The following is a 23,041-nucleotide window of genomic DNA, read 5'->3' on the forward strand; positions in this document are numbered from 1 at the left end:
ATTTTCTAACACAAGCACCCGTGAAGTTAGTCCTCTATTCAAGCTTAATTCTGAAAAGCTAGCTGAAAGTCTGGGGTATCTTGCTTATAGCCCTAGCTTTACAGATTTCTCCTCTTAGGAGGCTCTAGAGGGGAGAGTCTCTTGTTGGAGGTGCTTAGACTTTGCACTGTCCCATTAAGAGCTGATTGTGAACAATGTCCTTCAGTTCCTGGGCCAAATCCCTTTGACAAGGTGAGGGAGGGGCAGAGGCAGGAGGAGAGTGCATTACCAAGGAGATTGAAAGGACAGTCTGTAGGCATGTCTCCTGAAGGAAAATTACTAGTAGTCACTCCTGCCTGTGGGACCCCTGGAGACTGGAAGGGGAGAGGAGGTAGGTCCATCTCCCATGGAAGGGGACCGTGTCATCTGCTGCTGGCTCCAGGCTGAGTGAGCACTGACCAGACAGCATGAGGAGTGAGCTGGAATCAGTGGAGACTGGCTCACTGGTATCAGAAAGGATGCAGCCACTGACACCTTTCATGACAGCTGAGCTCCTGTAGGCAGAACAGCTTGTGGGAAGGGTGGAATCTTTGTGGCCTTCTCAGCCATCTGAGCATAGACCTTGCTTACAGGCTGGCTGGGAACAGGGCTTTGCTCCTCTGGGTGATTGCTGTGGGACTTCACCTTCCCCTGATAGTCAGGAGACACCAGCGAACATTTCCTCCTTTGCAAGCCGTGGGAATAGCTTTCATGTGGCCTGCTTGACAGTCTCCGCATGGACCTCTCTCTTCCACTGGCTGAGAGCTTCCCCTTGGTCCCAGGAGCCGCCTGATGAGTGTGCCAGGAGATTGCTGTCTGTATCTGCTATTTCTATGGGTTAGGGGAGGTGCTGCTCTTCATACCCTCCTCACAAAGCCAAAAGATTTTTTTTTTTTTTAGCTTAGCAGTTTTGAGGAGAAAAACCTCAACGCCAATGAAGAAACAGACATTCAGTTAAAAATCTTTCAGAAATCACACAAAAGCTCCTCTCCAAAGGGAGCCCTGGAGTCTGCCATGTCTGGGGCTTGGAAACAGGATTCTGGAGAGTCCCTCCTACTAAACCCAGGCTCAGAGCAAAGATCTGGTGTGCCTCAGTGGCCTGGAGATGGGGAACGTCCCACTGTGAAGCCTGCCTGACATGGATGGTACAATCTACAGTAATATTCTGATCCAGTGAGACAAAAGAACTTCACCAACCAGTTTAAATGCTCTTGCTGGGGCTGCCTGGGAACTGGTTTCTTCCAAATATTTCTCCCATGAGAAGCTTTTGGAATCCTTGTATTCTGGAAAAGATGAAGGACTATCTTAAGAGTTAAATTATAAAAAACCCCGATCAAGTACAAAACCACCACCACAGGAGAACAACTAAGTAATACATGGCTATTCTTTTGAGAGTGCTCCGTTCGCAGATGGCAGATTGACATCCTTGCAGAATTAAGCCACCTGTTTATTCTCACAGAGAATGTACAGTACAGCCAGTAGCAGTGCAAGCTTCCAGAACACAGACAATGAGCCTCAAACCAGATTTGAAGAAACTAGGGTAGTTCATTTCTTTATTGCTCCATCAATTCTTGGTCTCTCGAGTAAGTTGCCAAATAGAGCCAGTCATGGGTTTTTGTGATGTGAACTGAGATCATCAAATTAATTTCCTATATTGCAGGCTTCTGAACAGCTGTCAGATGGTGGAGACGTTCCATCACTTCCTACCTATCCATAGGCTGGATGCAAATTAGTAGCCTGGAGGTGAAAGGCTCCCTCTCTCCCATTAACTTCCTGAGATTATGGTAAACTAATTTCTTGTATTTCAACAAGAGTGGGATATGCTCTCCTTCGCAGCACACTGCAAACTACATTTTAAAAAATTGTTCTATGTCTTTTTTCTATCCCTGCTCTTTATCACCATCTTAGCAGCCTGAATTTGTGAGTCTCAGTGGTGTTCCCATTGGACAGCCGTGCACATCACAAAACCACACAACTGGCAAATTGAGGACTCCCAGAGAAGTCAAGAATTGAACAGACACTAGCTTTCCATTGTGGTAGAAGCTCACATTCCCACCGATGCTGCTAAACCTATTAAGCAAATAAAGAAAGAACTTCGTGCTACAGGGCTGTCAATCCGGCACCAAGTGGACATGATTTCTTTTAAGCAAAAAAACAAAAACAAACCTGATAAAGCCTGAAAACACCACAATTTCCCTGCAGATTTTATCCTTTCCATTTGCTAATATCTCAATTTCAATGCAGAAAAAACAGAGAGGGGTCCAATCTTTCCACCTCTTTTTCCAGGAATTCCATACCCCCATCTTCGAGGGCATGAGACTGATCCTCTTTTTTCCAGCTCGCCTTCAAGGAAATACTGCATCTACCTCAAAAGGCCTCCCCCAAAAAATTAAATTCAATTCCAAATGACCAAGCCCTATGTCAGTGGCTTGAAAGAGCTATAGAAATCAAATAGAGTTGCACTTCAAGTGCGCATTAATAATAACCCTGTTCAGCCAATAAAAGAAAGGGTATTGAATAGAACTCATAACTTGCAAATTTAGAATTATGCAGGAGATAGAGCTTGCAGGTCTTCTCACTGAAGCAAGAAACACAATCCTGCTTTTAACATACCAGGTGGTGTTGTCAGTGGGGTTCCAGTTTCTTGGCAGTAACCAACAGGACGAATATATGGGCTGCTAGCATCACACCTGGATCAAAAGGAAAGAATTGGCTCCAGTCAACTTTAATGTGAGAAGAAAATCCCATCTGATGTTTCTTTGCTGGGGCAGCAGATGCTTTTAGCGTGTGTGATCATGATGTACAGTAAAAGTGCTTCCTGGCTGGAATTCACAAAAGGTACATTTTCAAGAACTGACATTTAAGTTGCCCCAGCAAGACAGGTGAATACTAAAGAGCCAAAGTATGTGTTTGTGTAGCTAACACATATTTTCTAAGCGCTGTTCTTTGAAACCTGAGCCCACTGAATTAGTCTGGGCACAGATTTTCAAAACTAAAACACAAAACAAGCAAACAAAAACTGTAAAAACACATACCACAAAAAGCCTATGCAAGAAATAAAAGCTATGGCGGTGGGGGGGGGGGGCGGGTATGATTTGAAGACTTGAGCTTACAACTGTGTACATATTTCATTAATTGAACCTGAAGCCAAGTGGAACTTGCCTGGCTTCTGATTTTGTTACAAATCCCAAACTTGGTCCAAGTACTTGAAATTTTGAGAGAACACGACCCCAGTTCTGAGAAAGCCCCTTCCTTCCCATGCGTTCTGGGGAACGGACTGATGGTTTCATGCCAAACCAGGCAAAACAATGCAGCTTCAGCCAAATTTTGTTTTGAAGGTTTTTTAATTTTTATTCTAAGTTTTTTCAAATCTGAAACTCAAAATGAAACGTGGACCAAACGTAAAACCTTGCAGACTAAGACAGTAATGGAACCAATTCTAAAGCCCTGCAAACTAAAACTGCAGCGTTGGACACAGCTCTGGATGAGACTTATCTGTGGGAAGGAAAACATCAGAACATAAGAATGGCCATATTGGGTCAGACCAAAGGTCCATCTAGCCCAGTATCTGTCTTCCGACAGTGGCCAATGCCAGGTGCCCCAGAGGGAATGAACAGAACAGGGAATCATCAAGTGATCCATCCATCCCCTGTTGCCCATTAGCACAGTACAAACAAGCAGGTGCCTATTTGCCTTCCTGGAGTAAGAAACAACTGGGAAAAGAGTGTAATAATAAAGAAACAACCACCACACACAGAGCTGATGGGTGAGAATCTAAATGCTTCGTATTGCTTTCACAGATCAACAGCTAAGTTTTTTTTTATAAATTAAACTAAAGACTGCACACACCTATAGTGTACATTGGGATATATGGAATGGAGAAGAAAGGTGTTTCCTTTACAAATATTCAGTATGGTCTCATGGTTAAATGACACTAAATGAAGGAGTAAATGACACTTCCTTATTTATTCTCTCCACCCCGTCAAGATTTTACAGACCTCAATCATATCCCCCCTTAGTCGTCTCTTTTCCAAGCTGAAAAGTCTCAGTCTGATTAATCTCTCCTCATACGGAAGCTGTTCCATACCCCTAATAATTTTTGTTGCCCTTTTCTGAACCTTTTCCAATTCCAATATCTTTTTTTGAGATGGGGTGACCACATCTGCACGCAGTATTCCAGATGTGGGTGTACCATGGATTTATATAGAGGCAACATGATATTTTCTGTCTTAAATTATTAAAATTAAATATTCACCATCTAAAAAAAAGCACCCTGAGATTCTCAGATGAAAAGTGCAATAAAAGAATAGGCCATAATTTTCAGAAAAGAGTAAGACCCTGATCTAAATCTATTGAATTGAAGGGAAAGACTTCCATTGATTTCAATATATTCACAGAAGGTAGTCAGACACAGGTCTCCACCCCAGGGAGGTGATAGCTGGAAGCCAGAAACCTTTAAGAGGATGCCCTTGAAGGACCATGAAGAGAGAAATACAGGTGCAGTTACCTCAAAACTGTGACAAGGCCACTTATTTAGAAGCCTGAAAATGGATTCAGGAGCCCCAAAGCACTCACACTTAAAAATCTTAGCAGCTAAGTATTAGAGATCATGTACTTTACGGCAAGATGTTACAAGGGGAAAAATATCACAGTATTTGCGGATACAGTTTGGAAATAGTTTTCTTTACCAATAGTCATAACTCTCATCCCAGTTGTCGAAATGAATTAGCAGCCGGTTATCCAACATATCAGCGATGCTTGCCACGCACATCAAAGATGGATTCTTTTTGTCCACTGCCTCTAGTTTCATTCCCACCCGAAAACCAGATGGTGTGACAGGCTAAGAAATAGCATAGAGGGAAAAGGTATGTCAAGCTCTATGCCAGGTCATTTAAATTACTGTTCCAAACCTATTTGGTTCAGGTTATTTAAACAAAACACTGTAGTAGTAGTAAACAATATCACACTGTAACCACTTGCTTGTCAGAACATCTGTCAGGAGAGTTAAAGCCCAGATTTCCATGTGTTCTGACAACAATACCCATGATTTCTAACAATGGCTCGGTGCAATCTGAATACTGCTTATGTTCAATTACACCAGAGCCAGGCAGTTCAGAGACAGAGGTACAGAGGACCCTTCTGGTGATGAGTACTGATTGAGGATGGATACTAGCATTGCAAGCCCTACCATACTAATGGAGGAGAAGTCAGATGTGGCTTGTGAGAGTCTCCAGGGTATACAGGTGGGTCAGTCCAAAAAGCAGAGCCAGAATTACATGCTAAGGCCCCGATCCCTATAAAGCAAATCCTCCATCCTTTTGCAATATCAGGGTAAGAATACTTTGATTAGGCCGAATGGGAAATGGTGCTGTTCAAAGAAACCAGGAGACCACTTGACTAACTCAGGATGGGGAAAAAACAGTGGCAGTAAAGACAGAAAAACGACAGAGATATAGGTAAACTTGAAAGCTTGTTTCTTTCACCAACAGAAGTTGGTCCAATAAAAGATATTTCCTCACCCACCTCTAATATCCTGGGACCAACACGGCTATAACAACATTACAAACAGAGATATGTACAGGGATGAACACCTTTGTGTATTGTGCTGGATAAACAGGACTTGTGAGATTCTTAGAGTACAGGGAAGTACCACAAACATCTAGAAGCTGAGACCTAAGCAAAAACAGAGTATTACAATTTATTTAACTAGTGCTAATGTAAATCAGCAGAAGAGAGATCAAGGAGGAGAGCAAATATACATCTCTGCCTGGGAAGATAGTGAATGTTGTGGGAGGCCTTCGGGATGGAGAAGTAAGAAAATTACTCTGGTTTCCCATCCTACAAATAAATTGCTGTGGGAAACTGCTCCCATATGACTCCACTAAGTTCTTCAGTGTTACAGCTTCTGTCCTGAGCATATAAAAAGGACATGTTTATATTCTGGCCAAAGTTTTAGGCAGTGCTTACTTAATATCAGTCGTATCAGCATTATACCCGATGCCACCACTTACTGTGTTGAGGGTCTTGAAAAGGTTTTTCGGGGCTGCTTGAGCTTTGCAATTCTTCAAATACAAAACCCAATTAAATTCCCCTTCCTTGTAACCTAGAAAAAGAGATCAGAGATTGTTTTACATTGTTCCTGCCATATTCAGATTGGTTTTTCAAAAATGGAAATAACCTAGAGAAGGATTTGAACTTTGCATGATACCTGCCCATGTACAATCTTCAAGGGTTATGCATTTCAGTTAACACATTATTATTCCCTCTTTTACTGCACTGTCTAATCATTAATCTGAAACTTCAGATGTTTCTAGGAAATGGAACGCAAGAAAGAAAGCATAAGTTGTGAACAAAGACATTCACTGATTTGCATGCTCACTTAATAAAGAATTGCTAATTACTTTCACTAACAATGCCAAGCACTGGGAAGATCAGTAAGAAATTGGTTTGCTCTTCTGGCAATTGTCTTCCCACTTCAAATCATTCAAAGTGGGTTTCACATGAAACAAAACATGGACACTAAGGGCAGCCAGTTCACAGCAAAATGTGTTGCTTCTTGTACAGATTTATTTCTCCACGTACCTTTCGGAGAGAGCAGCTTGTGACCTGTCTTTTCACACCAGCCAACAGGGTGGATATCTGGGGAGTCAGCATTAACCCAGAAGTCATAGTACTCAGAATAACCATCAAAATGTAACCGCATCCTGTATCCTTGCACCTACAAGCACAAGAGGTTGCATTATCTTAAAGGGACATTGACAAGTGACATAAAAATACTATTTTTAAAAGTCATTAACTCTCTTCCCTTTGGGTTTGTAAAACTGAAAGGAACTTTAAAAAACTAATTTACTTTTCAAAATTCAGTTTTACTTTTTCCATTTATGCTGTTTGCTTACTTTTTCCATTACACTCAGGGCTGGTCTACACTACCATTTAAGTCGATCTAACTTATGTCACTCAGAGGTGTGAAAAAGCACCGCCCCCCTGAAGCGATGCAAGTTTCGCACTGTCCACACCGGCGCTATGTCGGTGTGAGACATTCTCCCGCCGACACACCTTCCACTTCTCATCAAGGTGGAGTAACTATGCCAACGGCAGAGAGCTCTCCCATTGGCACAGCGTGTCTTCACCAGACATGCTCCAATGGCACAGCTACATCAGTGCTGTTGTGCCGATGTAGTGCTGTAGCGTAGACTTGCCCTCAGTTTGGCAATGTAAAATAAGACTTGTCAGTTTCATTTTCTTGTTCTCATACTGTAGCCCTACATTGCAATGTTTTGGGTTGCACATACTACAGGGGAACTGCAGAGGGTCCAACCCAACCCAACCCAACCCAGTTTTTCAATGATTTAAAAAGACACTATGAAAACATTTCTATTCGTATATGTTTTACAAAGCCTTAAGGCCCGGTTTTGAAATCCTTGCCCATTTCAATCCACCTGGATTGACTGGGGCACTGTGCTGGGGGAAGCCCCCTTGCACCACAATCTGGGGCTACAGCTCTTCTCTGGCTCACACAGAGTTCTCTCCCTGCTTGTGGTATACAAGAGTTTCTTCAAACAAACAAAGGAAAAGGGGATCTTTCCCTCTCCCTCCCTGGGGACCGGGAGAATTAAAGTAAAAAATAAATAAATAAAAGGATATTCAATCTCTTAGGCAGTTTCTCCATCACCCTTTTGTCAGTCTGCTTATCTGCTGGCTTTAGTATCCTTGATCAGGGCTAGGGGCCATCTTTAGGCCCTCCCCTTTCGGTAACCTGACTCAGCTTCAGGAGCGGCAGGCTCCACGACTATCGTCCTCTTCACTGATCTATTCCTGCAGTCAGTTGTCTCTGAGGCATAGCAGTCTTCCCCGTAACTGCCACCCCTTGCTGTGACAGGCTTTCCCCTTTTCAGCTTCCTCCCCTGCCAGGCAGAGCAAGCCTTGTAGGCGTGTCTGTGTTGGCTTATTTTATCCATTGTTATTGTGTCCATTGTAAATGGTTCCCTGGTTGTTCCCCCTTATTTTACCTAGCACAGACATTCTGTTTCCAGCCTGCTGATCCACTTACCTCCCTAATCCTGTTTCTCACGAAATGAAGCCTCACCCATGTCCAATTACTCTTGTCAAACCAGGCCTACAGTCCGGTTCGTGCTGGCTGAGTCCAGAGAAGCTCATTAGCTTCCCCTCAATTAAGGTGAGGGTGTGCCCCCTTACAGGTATGCATGTGAGTTAGAATTACATAACAGCTGAAGGATCTGGTCCCAAATTTAGATCCTCAACTACGTTCCTTTAGCTTTCAGCTCAAACTTCTCCCAGCCCTTACATTACTTGGCTTATTTTATTTTTTTAAAACAATCTAAAAGATTACTCCTCCTTAGACTTCTGATGTTGTTTTCTAATGAAAAGGAAATCAAATCCAGGAAGAACAATTACCTCAACAATGGTGAGGACACAAAATAAAGATGGGTGTCCAGGATCCAGTCCCTCCAACTTCATTCCAACTTTAAATCCATTCCTAGTTTGTGGGAAGGATTGATACTGTGGGGAAATTAATGTTGGAGGGAAAAAAATTGTATTTCACTTTTAGAGACACAACCTATTTCAGAATAGTCACCAGAAACACTAAAGACTTCTGGTTTTCAGTTTAGCAAAAACTATCATCACTAGAAATCACTTCAGTGTTACACTTGCATAATTTTGAATGGTTTCCCATGACTGGATGCAGGTGCCCTCAGTTGTTTCCTGTTCTGTATCCCTTTTAAAATGAGAGGTGATGTCCAATGGTCAAGCACAGTTACATGGATCAAAAATAGCATCATCACGTATCACTAATATATCTGCAGATGACATTCTAAACACTCAGTGTCAAAGTATCTGATTTTTTTAAGAACTAACTTGGAAGTCTGTTTTAATTAACTACAGGTACAAGCAAATCTTTTAAAATGTCCCAAGGCAAGTTTTATGTTTACATAAAGGACCTCTTTTATAGGGCCCCAATCCAGAAGGCTTGCCGTAGGCAAAACCATTGGGGACTTTTGCCTGTGTCAGGATTGGGTCCATACTACAGTCATTATCCCAACAGAGCACATTCATTCTTTAGGGCTTGTCTACATGTGGAGTTATTCAGGACTAGCTGCTCTGGAATAACTCCATCGCCTGGTCTATACCAGAGGGGGGGATCCATCTAAGTTACGCAACTTCAGCTACATGAATAATGTAGCTGAAGTCGATGTACTTAGGTCGACTTACCGTGGTGTCTTCACTGCAGTGCTGCTGCCGCTCCCCCGTCGACTCCGCCTGTGCCTCTCTCAGCAGTGGAGTACAGGAGTCAACGGGAGAGCACTCGGGGGTCGATTTATCGTGTCTAGATTAGACATGATAAATCGATCCCCGCTGGATCGATCACTGCCCGCTGATGCGGCGGGTAGTGAAGACATACACCATGTGTGAGTGTTCCTATTCTGGAATAAGAGTGTTTTGTTCTGGTTTAGGTTAATCCACTTTGAAGAAAAGTGTCCACACATGCAGTTATTCAGGAATAGTTTTTACACTCTAAATTCACATCCAACCTCAATCCGAATTAACTTTCAATTATAGATAAGCCTAAAGAATAGGTTCTCTATAACTGGAACTGCAAATAGCTTACTGCAATACAGTGAAACCTTAAAAGATTTTCCTTTCACTTTATGGTGGTCTCGGTCCTACAAGTTGCTGAGTACCCTCTACTGCCAACAAAGTTGGTGGGATTTGTGGGAGCTCAGCACCCTACGGGGTCGGGGCCTATAGATAAAGTTTCACCATATCCAACTTCTTTGTACTCTGATTTAGACACAGCAACTGGATGCTACTTCTACCCTCACTTGTAATGACTGCCTCTTAATAAAATAATCTATAACAGTCCAAGATTCAAGCATCCAATTAATTTTAACAGTGTTTTAACTAGTAAGGCTAGAATCAGCATCACACAACCACCAGTCATGAGTAGGACATATAAAAAGATACTAAACTGCCCCTCTCCACTGCGACTGAGTGATCTGCTAATAGCTGATTTACTCATAACTAATTGAAGCAGACTACAACGTTATTTGTGGCCAAGATTAAGCGCAAGGACTATAAAGGGTGTGTAAATGTCACCTAGACACCCTGTTGCCTTAAAAGAAAAATAAGAGATTTAAAACAAATCAAATATTAGCCAATCATATCTGAAATCTAGAGAATTAACTCTTCCTCCCCTGAATTAACTTCAGTAATAATATTTTGCCTCTTTATACTACTTTTCAGAGAATCTCAGATTGTTTTACAAGGATTAACTAATTGAGCCTCACAGCCCTTCCATGAGGTAAGGTACATTATTGTATTTATTTTTAGTGTGGGAAACAGTTTTCCTGTCCCACAAAATTTTTTGAGGTTTCAAAAATTTTCCCTGTCCTGAATTGGGACAAAAAGTCAAAATTCTCGAAAATTTTCACAAACCAAAAATCCAAAAGTATTTTTTGTTCGGGTCAAGCAAAACATTTCATTCTGATTTTGACTGCTTTTTATTTATTTATTCAAATTGAATTAACTAACTTTTAAAATATGTCTGTCTGAACCAAAAATCTGCAATTTTGTATTTATTAAGTGTCAAAATGGAACGCTTCTACAACTTCAAAACCTTTTATCCCTCCAAATTTTTTTGAACTGTAAATTTGTTGAAACCAACTCTTTCCCGCAAAAAGTTTGTTATGATTAACTGGCATTTTTCAATAAAAAAAATGTTGAGTCAAAAAACTGCTGACCAGCTTTATTCATTTTACAGGTAGGGAAACTGAGGCAGGGAGGTTGCATGACTAGTTCAATCTGCAGCTGTGGGGTTCTATTCTTGACTCGCTGCGTGTCCTTGGGAAAGCTACGTAATACCTCTCTGTACCTCAGTTTTCCCATCTGTAAAGTAAAAGTGGGGATAACAATGCTTGCTCCCTTTTGCAAAGGACTGAGAGATCTACAAATGAAGAGTGCTTTAAGTGCAAAATATTATTATTGCAATGCAGCAAAAATCAGCAGGACAGCTGGAAATAGAACACAGGAGTCCTAACAAGTCCCCTCCCTCTAACCACCAGAACACACGGCCTCCATAGAAGATGCATAGCGGGGTTTTTTTACACCACTTACGGTGCTAGAAGTCAACCTTTTTTATGCTACCTCCTTATAGCAACCCAAGCACTACTTGCAACTAGTGGTGTCAGGGAAGTCTCCAATTCTGGCACCAAAGGGTTAATTATTAGGTGATGCTGCATTAGAATTATCAAAGCAGAGAAAGCATCCAAGGGGCTACCAACCTCTTTGAACAGTTTGAGGGGAGCAGCTGGCATCCGTTCCTCTTCCAAGTAAGAAACCCAGTTCCATACCGTCTTCTTTCCAGGAACAACTGAATAATCAAAAACAAAAAGAGAACATTTATCTCATGGAGGACAGAATGCTGAATGGAGAGCAGCCATCTCCTCCCATTCCTTCCCACTCACTGAATGGCCACGACTACCATCTGGAGCAGATCCAGATGCCAGCCCAGCCCTCCTTGAATGCTTAAAGATTAGGTAACAAGAGCCTCGGAGGAGCTCAAAGCTCAGTCAGGGAGCCAAACACAGCTGGTGACTGCTATCCCCATCACTTTTAATTGCTGGTGAACTACACTCAGAAGCTACCCACCTTGAGGAAAATACAACCCTCAGGCAATATTTTGACTGTATCTATCTTTCATTAGAAAAAAATATGTTAAATTATATGCCAATTAGTTATGGCACACAGGCTGCTGGCAAGTTGCCACTGGAGCGTTGGTGCTGCAAAACTTGGACAGTCCTAGAACGGGAACTTCAGAAGGAGGAAAAGAATTTCTCCACCCAGTATCTCAGAGCATGAATAAGGGGTGGGGCTCAAACTAAAAACAGCACAGGAAAGGCATACAACAGCAGCTGAAAATAAACCCACAATGAATCAAATGAAAAACCAAACAAACTTCTGTTTAGCAAACGTGTGAGTACATGGACAGTGAAAACGATCACAAAGCAGGTGTCTGGACTCAGGCTAGCAGAACCACACTAACAAAGAAGAAAAAGTTACATTTTAAATGGGTATTAAAAATTACCCCAAATTATCTATAAATATCTCCCTTCGAGTATATAATAAATCTCTAAACCCACCACCTTTAAAGGCTGTAAACAATTCCCTATTTATTTACATTACATCTTCTATTCAGAATTTGCTGCATACAGATGTGATCCAAAGCTCATTGAAATCAATGGGAAAAGACTCCTATTGACTTCAATGGGCTTTGGATCAGGCCCACGCTTTCTAGGTTCTTATACTGTGCCCAGAACGGAGGCGAGAGCCTGTAATATCCCATCTGATACACTGCGGAAGGTGAATGTACAAAAAGTGAATAGTTGCCTTCACCGGGGGAAGGAGACCAAAGCCCCGAGGTAAGTGGGGAATCATAGAATCATAGAATATCAGGGTTGGAAGGGACCCCAGAAGGTCATCTAGTCCAACCCCCTGCTCAAAGCAGGACCAATTCCCAGTTAAATCATCCCAGCCAGGGCTTTGTCAAGCCTGACCTTAAAAACCTCTAAGGAAGGAGATTCTACCACCTCCCTAGGTAACGCATTCCAGTGTTTCACCACCCTCTTAGTGAAAAAGTTTTTCCTAATATCCAATCTAAACCTCCCCCATTGCAACTTGAGACCATTACTCCTCGTTCTGTCATCTGCTACCATTGAGAACAGTCTAGAGCCATCCTCTTTGGAACCCCCTTCCAGGTAGTTGAAAGTAGCTATCAAATCCCCCCTCATTCTTCTCTTCTGCAGACTAAACAATCCCAGCTCCCTCAGCCTCTCCTCATAAGTCACATGTGGGAAGTGGGATACCAGGAGGAAGCACAAGCAGGAGCGCACGAGAGGGGAGGGCTCCTGCCTCATACTGAGAAAGAGGGACGATCAGCCGGTTATCTCAAGTGCCTATACACAAATGCAAGAAGCCTGGAAAACAAGCAGGGAGAACTGGAAGTCCTGGCACAGTCAAGGAATTATGATGTGATTGGAATAACAGAGACTTGGTGGGATAACTCACATGACTGGAGTACTGTCATGGATGGATATAAGCTGTTCAGGAAGGACAGACAGGGCAGAAAAGGTGGGGGAGTTGCACTGTATGTAAGAGAGCAGTATGACTGCTCAGAGCTCAAGTATGAAAATGCAGAAAAACCTGAGAGTCTCTGGATTAAGTTTAGAAGTGTGAGCAACAAGGGTGATGTCGTGGTGGGAGTCTGCTATAGACCACCAGACCAGGGGGATGAGGTGGACGAGGCTTTCTTCTGGCAACTAATGGAAGTTACTAGATCGCACGCCCTGGTTCTCATGGGAGACTTCAATCACCCTGATATCTGCTGGGAGAGCAATACAGCGGTGCACAGACAATCCAGGAAGCTTTTGGAAAATGTAGGGGACAATTTCCTGGTGCAAGTGCTGGAGGAACCAACTAGGGGCAGAGCTCTTCTTGACCTACTGCTCACAAACTGGGAAGAGTTAGTAGGGGAAGCAAAAATGCATGGGAACCTGGGAGGCAGTGACCATGAGATGGTCCAGTTCAGGATCCTGACACAAGGAAGAAAGGAAAGCAGCAGAATATGGACCCTGGACTTCAGAAAAGCAGACTTTGACTCCCTCAGGGAACTGATGGGTAGGATCCCCTGGGGGAATAACATGAGGGGGAAAGGAGTCCAGGAGAGCTGGCTGTATTTTAAAGAATCCTTATTGAGGTTACAGGGACAAACCATCCCGATGTGTAGAAAGAATAGTAAATATGGCAGGCAACCAGCTTGGCTTAACAGTGAAATCCTTGCTGATCTTAAATACAAAAAAGAAGCTTACCAGAAGTGGAAGATTGGACAAATGACCAGGGATGAGTATAAAAATATTGCTCGGGCATGCAGGAGTGAAATCAGGAAGGCCAAATCACACCTGGAGTTGCAGCTAGCAAGAGATGTTAAGAGTAACAAGAAGGGTTTCTTCAGGTATGTTAGCAACAAGAAGAAAGTCAAGGACAGTGTGGGCCCCTTACTGAATGAGGGAGGCAACCTAGTGACAGAGGATGTGGAAAAAGCTAATGTACTCAATGCTTTTTTTGCCTCTCTTCACGAACAAGGTCAGCTCCCAGACTGCTGCACTGGGCAGCACAGCATGGGGAGGAGGTGACCAGCCCTCTGTGGAGAAAGAAGTGGTTCGGGACTATTTAGAAAAGCTGGACGTGTACAAGTCCATGGGGCTGGATGCGTTGCATCCGAGAGTGCTAAAGGAGTTGGCGGATGTGATTGTAGAGCCATTGGCCATTATCTTTGAAAACTCATGGTGATCGGGGGAAGTCCCGGACGACTGGAAAAAGGCTAATGTAGGGCCCATCTTTAAAAAAGGGAAGGAGGAGGATCCTGGGAACTACAGGCCAGTCAGCCTCACCTCAGTCCCTGGAAAAATCATGGAGCAGGTCCTCAAGGAATCAATTCTGAAGCACTTAGAGGAGAGGAAAGTGATCAGGAACAGTCAGCATGGATTCACCAAGGGCAAGTCATGCTTGACTGATCTAATTGCCTTCTATGACGAGATAACTGGCTCTGTGGATGAAGGGAAAGCAGTGGACGTGTTGTTCCTTGACTTTAGCAAAGCTTTTGCCACGGTCTCCCACAGTATTCTTGCCAGCAAGTTAAAGAAGTATGGGCTGGATGAATGGACTATAAGGTGGATAGAAAGCTGGCTAGATTGCCGGGCTCAATGGGTAGTGATCAATGGCTCCATGTCTAGTTGGCAGCCAGTATCAAGTGGAGTGCCCCAAGGGTCGGTCCTCGGGCTGGTTTTGTTCAATATCTTCATAAATGATCTGGAGGATGGTGTGGATTGCACCCTCAGCAAGTTTGCAGAAGACACTAAACGGGGAGGAGAGGTAGATACGCTGGAGGGTAGGGATAGGATACAGAGGGACCTAGACAAATTGGAGGATTGGGCCAAAAGAAATCTGATGAGGTTCAACAAGGACCTGCACTTAGGACGGAAGAATCCAATGCACTGCTACAGACTAGGGACCAAATGGCTCGGCAGCAGTTCTGCAGAAAAGGACCTAGGGGTTACAGTGGACGAGAAGCTGGATATGATTCAACAGTGTGCCCTTGTTGCCAAGAAGGCCAATGGCATTTTGGGATGTATAAGTAGGGGCATTGCCAGCAGATCGAGGGACGTGATCATTCCCCTCTATTCGACACTGGTGAGGCCTCATCTGGAGTACTGTGTCCAGTTTTGGGCCCCACACTACAAGAAGGATGTGGAAAAATTGGAAAGAGTCCAGCGGAGGGCAACAAAATTGATTAGGGGACTGGAACACATGACTTATGAGGAGAGGCTGAGGGAACTGGGGATGTTTAGTCTGCGGAAGAGAAGAATGAGGGGGGATTTGATAGCTGCTTTCAACTACCTGAAAGAGGGTTCCAAAGAGGATGGCTCTAGACTGTTCTCAGTGGTAGCAGATGACAGAACAAGGAGTAATGGTCTCAAGTTGCAGTGGGGGAGATTTAGGTTGGATATTAGGAAAAACTTTTTCACTAGGAGGGTGGTGAAGCACTGGAATGCGTTACCTAGGGAGGTGGTGGAATCTCCTTCCTTAGAAGTTTTTAAGGTCAGGCTTGACAAAGCCCTGGCTGGGATGATTTAGTTGGTGTTGGTCCTGCTTTGAGCAGGGGGTTGGACTAGATGACCTCCTGAGGTCCCTTCCAACCCTGATATTCTATGACTCTAACAAAGGTAATTACTACTCTGAATGTGTAATGGGCTCCACTGAGATTGTTTTTTCTGTTTACTATGATCCATCTTGTAACAGTTGGTAAAGTTTGCAAACAATAAGAAAAGAGACCATGAGCTCAGCTCACCTTGTTTTAGAGGTTTAGTATTTCTGCGGCTTTTCATATTATTTGATTTATTCTTCTCCTAAACACAGATATGATTAAAAAAAAAAAAGTTTAGCCATATTGTTGTCTCTCCCCGAGTGGTCATTTCACAATGCAGGAATGATAAAGATGTAACAGGTTACTAACAGAAATATTCTTCTTAAATCAAACCTGTGAGTGCATTACAGTAATAGTAGGATCTTACATATTCAGCTACTTTTACCCTAAAGGATCTCAAAGTGCTTTACAAATTGTTTCCACCATAGATAGACTCATAGATATTAAGGTCAGAAGGGACCATTATGATCATCTAGTCTGACCTCCTGCACAATGCAGGCCACCAAATCTCATCCACCCACTCCTGCAATAAACCTCTCACCTATGTCTGAGCTATTGAAGCCCTCAAATCATGGTTTAAAGACTTCAAGGTGCAGAGAATCCTCCAGCAAGTGACCCGTGCCCCATGCTACAGAGGAAGGCGAAAAACCCCCAGGGCTTCTGCCAATCTGCCCTGGGGGAAAATTCCTTCCCGACCCCATATATGGCGATCAGCTGAACCCTGAGCATGTGGGCAAGATTCACCAGCCAGACACCCAGGAAAGAATTCTCTGTAGTAACTCAGATCCCATCACATCTAACATTCATCACAGGCCATTGGGCCTATTTACCATGAATAGTTAAAGATCAATTAATTGCCAAAATCATGTTATCCCATCATACCATCTCCTCCATAAACGTATCGAGTTTAATCTTGAAGCCAGATAGGTCTTTTGCCCCCACTGCTTCCCTTGGAAGGCTGTTCCAGAACTTCACTCCTCTGATGGTTAGAAACCTTCGTCTAATTTCAAGTCTAAACTTCCTCATGGCCAGTTTATATCCATTTGTTCTTGTGTCCATATTGGTACTGAGCTTAAATAATTCCTCTCCCACTCTGGTATTTATCCCTCTGATATATTTATAGAGAGCAATCATATCTCCCCTCAGCCTTCTTTTGGTTAGGCTAAACAAGCCAAGCTCCTTGAGTCTCCTTTCATAAGACAAGTTTTCCATTCCTTGGATCATCCTAGTAGCCCTTCTCTGTACCTGTTCCAGTTTGAATTCATCCTTCTTAAACATGGGAGACCAGAATCATCAAAGATCATTTAAATAAGTCACAATGGTGTAGTAAAAACTGAACTCTTTATTGTAGTGGATTGGATTCATTGTCTGCACTGCAGGATTTGCAGCAATAAGCAACCTTATTACTATGCTACACATTAGATTCACACAAATTTGTTTTGTGGGTAAAAAACCACTTCTTCAGTGGCATCTGAAGAAGTGGTTTTTTACCCACGAAAGCTTGTGCCCAAATAAATCTGTTAGTCTTTAAGGTGCCACTGGACTCCTTGTTGTTTTTGTGGATACAGACTAACATGGCTACCCCCTGATACTTGACACAAATTTGTGTCCATCTATGCTAGTGCGTGGATACATAGAAAGGATATTTCACCAGCCATTGAAGGAAACAGAAGTTCTGAGTAACTGCTGTCACAAAAAGACACCCCTAGAAACTATATTTTGTCTTTAAACATCACAGATTATGTCCAATAACTTGTAAACTACAAAGAAAAAACGTTAACATCATGTTAATTCACCCAGGGTTGTCACTTCTTGAAGCAAAGCAAGAAAGGCAAAATTTGAAAATCAGAGCCAAAATATGTCCCATGCCCTTTAAAAGTTTGGGTTTTTTTTAAAATGAGGGCAGGCGAAAAGAAAGGGAAAGATGGAAGAAGGAAAATAGTTTTGACGTCTTGCATAAAACTCCTCAGATAAAAGCTGAACAATGGGATGAATTAAACTGTATGCAACATAAGAAACTTCAGCCTGTGTCACCAGTAACTGCTCCAGCTGAGCTCAGTGTCACAAAACAAGCAAAACACATGAATATAAATAAAAATACTCTGACATGGCAGCCTGCATATCAAGTAGCGGAGTGTGGATCTTTCAAACGGAGGACAGTAGAGTTCTCATTTTATGAACACTGATCTTGTGAACGGCTTCTTTCCCTTGATCAGCAAGGTACAAGACTATGTATTTAAACAGCAAGCAGAAGTCACAAGCACTCAGAGGATGCGTGTATCGACCTTCCCATGCTCTGGTGAAAGTGCCTTTGTAACGGACAAGTCATGCCTCAGAAATGGTTTTGCAGTGTTTTGAAGGACAAGAAGAAAACCATGTGGTACAACTCCTAAGTTTGAAAAGACTGAGGGATTTGGTGGCAAAGAAGGGATACAATTTTCTCAAGCAAAAAATATCAGTGATTTATTTCACCTGTGACTACAGGCACACTACAGGTTTTTCAACACTGCTGGGATATTTTTGTTTTCCGACTATTAGTCTCTAGATATTTTAATGTACAGAAAGGTCTGCAGATAGCACATCCAATGCATGTGTAACACTGAACTGAAGTTCCACTCTCTGTTTCAAATGCTAACAGTATAGTTTCCTGTAATGTGGCTTTAGATTGTAGTCTTAGGTACAGGGACCTTGCCGTGTATGTATTTTTACGACTGTAAAGGACTCTGTACCTCTCTGGCACTAGATATGCAAATTATAGGTTTGGACAAATTATAGTCTAAAAACTCAATTGCGACTTCATGTCAGTTTTTCACCAACATAACTCCATTGATTTCAGTGGAGATATTTCCGATTTACACCAGTGTAATGAGGTCAGACTCAAGTCCGAAAGATTCATGGAGCCCACCAGTGTACATAGAATATACCCTTTGATTTGATTTTCTTTGTATATTGACAAGTAATCTTGTTTGTTACAATTCCATTCAATCAAAGTGCACGCCAATCTCGTTTACCTCATCATCATCTACATTTTCGTCCTCATCCTCAGAATCCAGAAGAAGTTTCCTCTTCCTTCGGAGTCGCTTGAGGGGTCTGTCAGTCTCATTAACCTGGCAGCCAGTGCTGACATTAAGGTTTCTACTGCTTATTCTGTTTCTGCAATCAGCTGGGATGTCTTTCGAGTCACTGCAAACAGCCACAATTTAAAATAAAAAAAACCTGTTCTATAACCAGTATATGGATTGTGTGGAGGGCTTGGGCTGGCAAATAAGAAGCGAATTTAATATTTGTGGGAAGAGCCGGATTTTCTATCTATCTTACATACTTATATATAGGTGAGGAAGGATTAGATTTTTATCAGTACATGTGTGTAAATATTGATTTCCTTGTACACATACAAATCAACTAAAAGATTTTTCATCGATAATAATCTAAATGTACAGACAGAAAAGAAAGAAAAATGCTGCCTGAAACCTTATTAGAGTTTGCTTTAAGGATATTTACTATATTTATTTTGGTATGTGATGTTGACTGTGTTTTAACTGTTACAAAGCTTTAACTTTTTGAATCTCAGCGTCTGCTGTCATAAAGTTATTATGTGAAACCCCTCTATAATTTTGTAGAACTGGGAAAATTTAAATAGATAAAAATCTAATAAAATGCTTAAAAATAAACATTGATATTACCTGTTGAAATTATAGAAATAAAATTCTGCCAATTCTACTTATATGGCCCTGTCACCCCAGCATCTGATCACCTCACAATCTTTAATGTATTTACCCTCACAACATCTCTGTAAGGTAGGAAAGTGCTATTATCTCTGTCTTACAGCTGGAGCACTGAGGCATAGAAGGACTAAGTGACTTGCTCTAGGTCACACAGGAAATCTGTGGCATAGCAGGGAGATGACCTGGGTCTCCCAAGTCCCAGCCTAATGCCCTAACCAACGGACCATCCTTCTTCATGGGAAATGTCAGATTGACAGGCCAGGAGGCTTAAATCCTGCATTTATCTCCTGAGCAGGTACAGCACACACAGTGGCAATGCAGCCAGACTTGAGCAGTTGAAACTAATTGACCTTTTTGCTGGCAATCTTGGCAGAGAGGCCAAAGACTGAGGTCCTAGAGAGCGAACTCTCTTCTCTTCTTTATAGATGGTACTTCAGGACAGGACTAGGGTGATCAATAGGCTTTGCACTGCTGCTGCCAGTGCTGTGCTGATACCTGCTCTGTTGATCTATTGCTGTCACTGCAACACCTTCCACAGATGCTAAATTCTCATTAAACGGGAAAATGATGTGAGGTTTCTTACTTGTCTTGCTGCTGAGCACAGGTTCGAATACAAAACTTCCCATTCGCCAAGCAGTCCATTTGCCCACAGGTTTCACAGGCTGGGATGTCAGAACTAGGCACTTTGCCTTTGGGCTCTGCAGAAGAGGAACGAGGACAATGATTAAAGAAAAAGTTGTAAAGTTTTTAAATGTATCACCTCTCAGTCTAATCCAAGGAGCTCTCCCAACGCCCTTTACAAACTTTCATTAACTAAACCGCACACCTCCTTTAAGAGAGGTAATTATTATCTCTGATCTGGTATTTAAAGAGAGTGTTTTCTGCCATTAAAGCCCAAATCACTCATATCTAAAGAAGTGATATTTTAATATTAGGGAAATTCATGCTCCCCTGTAAAGCTGTCAAAGAATTAAATCTCAAGGCTCTAACTAGGGTCCAATTAGAAGACTTTTTTTTTAAGTGCCCCTATAGCTTTGAGACAAGTACAAATTTTGTTTGAAATTTTGTCAAAAAAGTGACTACATTTTTGGGGGGTGCTTGTAACATGCAAATGTGTTTCAAAAGTCAGTCTTTACATATATTTTTCATACTTCTTGAAAACCTCTATTAAGAGGCCCTGGAAAAGCCTAGTTATAGGTATCCCATTAAAAGTATCTGAAAATATGTCTATATAAATGGCTGTACGCTAGCCAGGAAAACGCATGAGTTGAATACAACAAAACTGACTTAAATAATGAGCATGATGATCCCAATATAACAATTTTACAGCCTGCCCTGATTTAGGTTTTTCCTAATGTAAGTTAAATCCTGATCTAGTATCACATTAGAAAACACAAAGTCCATATTTCCAAAATTTAGCACCAAAGTAATGCACATTTTGTTCATCTATAACCAAGTAATTTTGTGCAGAAATTATGTGCTTGGGCATACATGTGGGCTGGGTGCAATCTGCTATACCTAACATAAGCATAGCTGCATATTTTGGGCTCCCAATTGACTGTTTCGACAGTTTGATAAAACGTGGCCTCAGATGCTAAAAAAACAAATTGTCGAGTAATCTGTACTGTTTCAATTCTTCCCTGGCTCCCACTCACCAAGGCTTATAATATCTTGCTGGAAGACCGAAAAATATTGTTTATATTTGATGCCTCAGATAGGCCGATATAGACGTCAGATGGATTTGGTTGGAGTTCGGCAGAGACAGTCCATTTGTACTACATCCTAAGCCCTTTCCATCTGCCCTTGAGGACTTGCTGATTCCAGACATGGGGAAAGCAGGTAAGGAAGAACACTTACATAAAAGGCTATGCCTGCAGAGCTCTGCTCTGTTGGAAGATGCACTGCCAGGGGGAGTGTTCTTGGGTTAAAACAGAGCAAGGCTGTCTAAGTGCTGAGTCATCATCCAAGACCAGATTCTTAGTCTAATGGAAAAACACCTTCTAGTCTCTCTGTGACAGGGAGGAGATGCGCCCCCAATAAGGCCAGGATGGGTATATCTGAACGTATGGTCTTCCATCTCTCTTGATCTTACTAGGCATTTTGCTACCAGAAGTGCTGGTAAAAGAACATGAGTTTCCCTGCAGTGCTGGAGACAGTATATCTTGTGAACATGGAGACTGGCTCTGAGGTGTGCTTATGCACCACGCTGCTCCTAAGTGCTCCAAGGCAGTGACATGCCCTGAACTACTCCAAGGTGCTAGTGCAAAAGCTGCTCCCAAGCACTAAGGGAGGCTGATACACCAGGGGCTCCACAGCAGCAAACTGGGACATATTTTACACATGATCCTGTGATGCAGGGCCTGCCACAGGACTTTGTGCCAGGAGCCCTAATCTGCAGCCTTCAGCTAACAAGGGTCTCCCATCACCACTTTTTCCAGATCTGAAGGCATGTCCAGGAAGTGACTCGATGTGGTGACCAAGTCTCTAACTGCCTCTGAACAATAAGAGCCGAAGGAAGATACGGCTACTGGACTCAGCAAGCTCAGTGCACACCACCTGGGGCTGAGGACAAGACACAAGCCTAGACCCAGAAGGGCTATGGCAGCTGCATTGGTTAGAACTGTTGGGCAGCAGCTCCTGGGGGAGGAGCAGGTCTGAAAGGAACTGCCTGAAATGTTCCTGGTGCCTGAGGTACCTTTTGCTCACGAGGACAGTTCCCTTGAGTTGGATTATTGTAGCCTCAGGGATCCAAAATTCTTAGAGCTAAGGGTTGTTTCCACATGATTTATGCTAGAGGCACAAGTTTCCAGAGTGAATATCCTGCACAGATAATGGGCCAGATTTTGGCCCTGCTGTACAAGACAGAATTAGCACAAGTAAACAAAGGCAGCTCAGCTGGCTACCTGAGGATTCCACTTGCACAGGGAATCCCTGGCTGGCAGTGTTATGATATCCACTCCTGCTCCACCCCGGCATCAGGTGTGTATCCAAGGTAAAGGAATCACAGCAGAAGGGCCCAGGCACTCCAGTGATCCCTGTCTGCAAGAACAATCTCTTGGTGGCCGTTGCAACTGAGCCATGCTCTGAGTGGGTGCTTGACAAAGACCTAGCTCAGTGTCTTACCCTCCTTTATAAAGTGCTTTGAGATCTTTCGATAAAGGATGCTAGATAAACACTAAATATTTTTGGGATTATCTGGGAACTAAATTCATTCAAAATACTTTAAAATAGGTATACATATTTAAAAACATACAGTGATTCACTACAATGACCATCACCACACAGCTCATGCCAGCAAGCACTGTGTTGCTATAGGAAGCGCTTCTTAAAACATGTGGTTCCAGCGTCCTATCAAGCTGTGTATTTGGTCCCTCAGCAGCGCACAAAGCTCACCTTCAGAATCAGTGCCAGAGGCAGCAGTGGTGTTGGTTGCAGCCGGAGTGGAAGCACCAGGGTTAAGGCCGGCTATTCTGGCGTTTATTGCTGGAGCCAAGAGAGTTTTTATGGCTTCTGCTTCAGT

At 42.7% G+C, this 23,041-nt stretch overlaps 1 protein-coding gene across 1 annotated transcript in view; it reads right to left on the minus strand.

Annotated features, from left to right (window-relative positions):
* Positions 1-23,032, minus strand: part of LOC141974550 (lethal(3)malignant brain tumor-like protein 4) — a 63,510-nt gene extending 40,478 nt beyond the window's left edge. The window contains exons 1-11 of the mRNA XM_074934336.1: positions 22,915-23,032; positions 20,105-20,219; positions 18,808-18,979; positions 15,941-15,998; positions 11,319-11,407; positions 8,434-8,538; positions 6,601-6,736; positions 6,030-6,121; positions 4,707-4,858; positions 2,632-2,708; positions 1,216-1,301 (exon numbers count right to left, since the gene is read on the minus strand). Coding sequence (XP_074790437.1) covers positions 1,216-1,301; positions 2,632-2,708; positions 4,707-4,858; positions 6,030-6,121; positions 6,601-6,736; positions 8,434-8,538; positions 11,319-11,407; positions 15,941-15,998; positions 18,808-18,979; positions 20,105-20,163 — 1,026 coding nt within the window. The 5' untranslated portion in view covers positions 20,164-20,219; positions 22,915-23,032. The remainder of the gene's footprint in view (positions 1-1,215; positions 1,302-2,631; positions 2,709-4,706; positions 4,859-6,029; positions 6,122-6,600; positions 6,737-8,433; positions 8,539-11,318; positions 11,408-15,940; positions 15,999-18,807; positions 18,980-20,104; positions 20,220-22,914) is intronic.
* Positions 23,033-23,041: the final 9 nt, after the last annotated feature.

Source organism: Natator depressus, chromosome 19, assembly GCF_965152275.1.
Source record: "Natator depressus isolate rNatDep1 chromosome 19, rNatDep2.hap1, whole genome shotgun sequence".
NCBI lineage: Eukaryota > Metazoa > Chordata > Testudines > Cheloniidae > Natator > Natator depressus.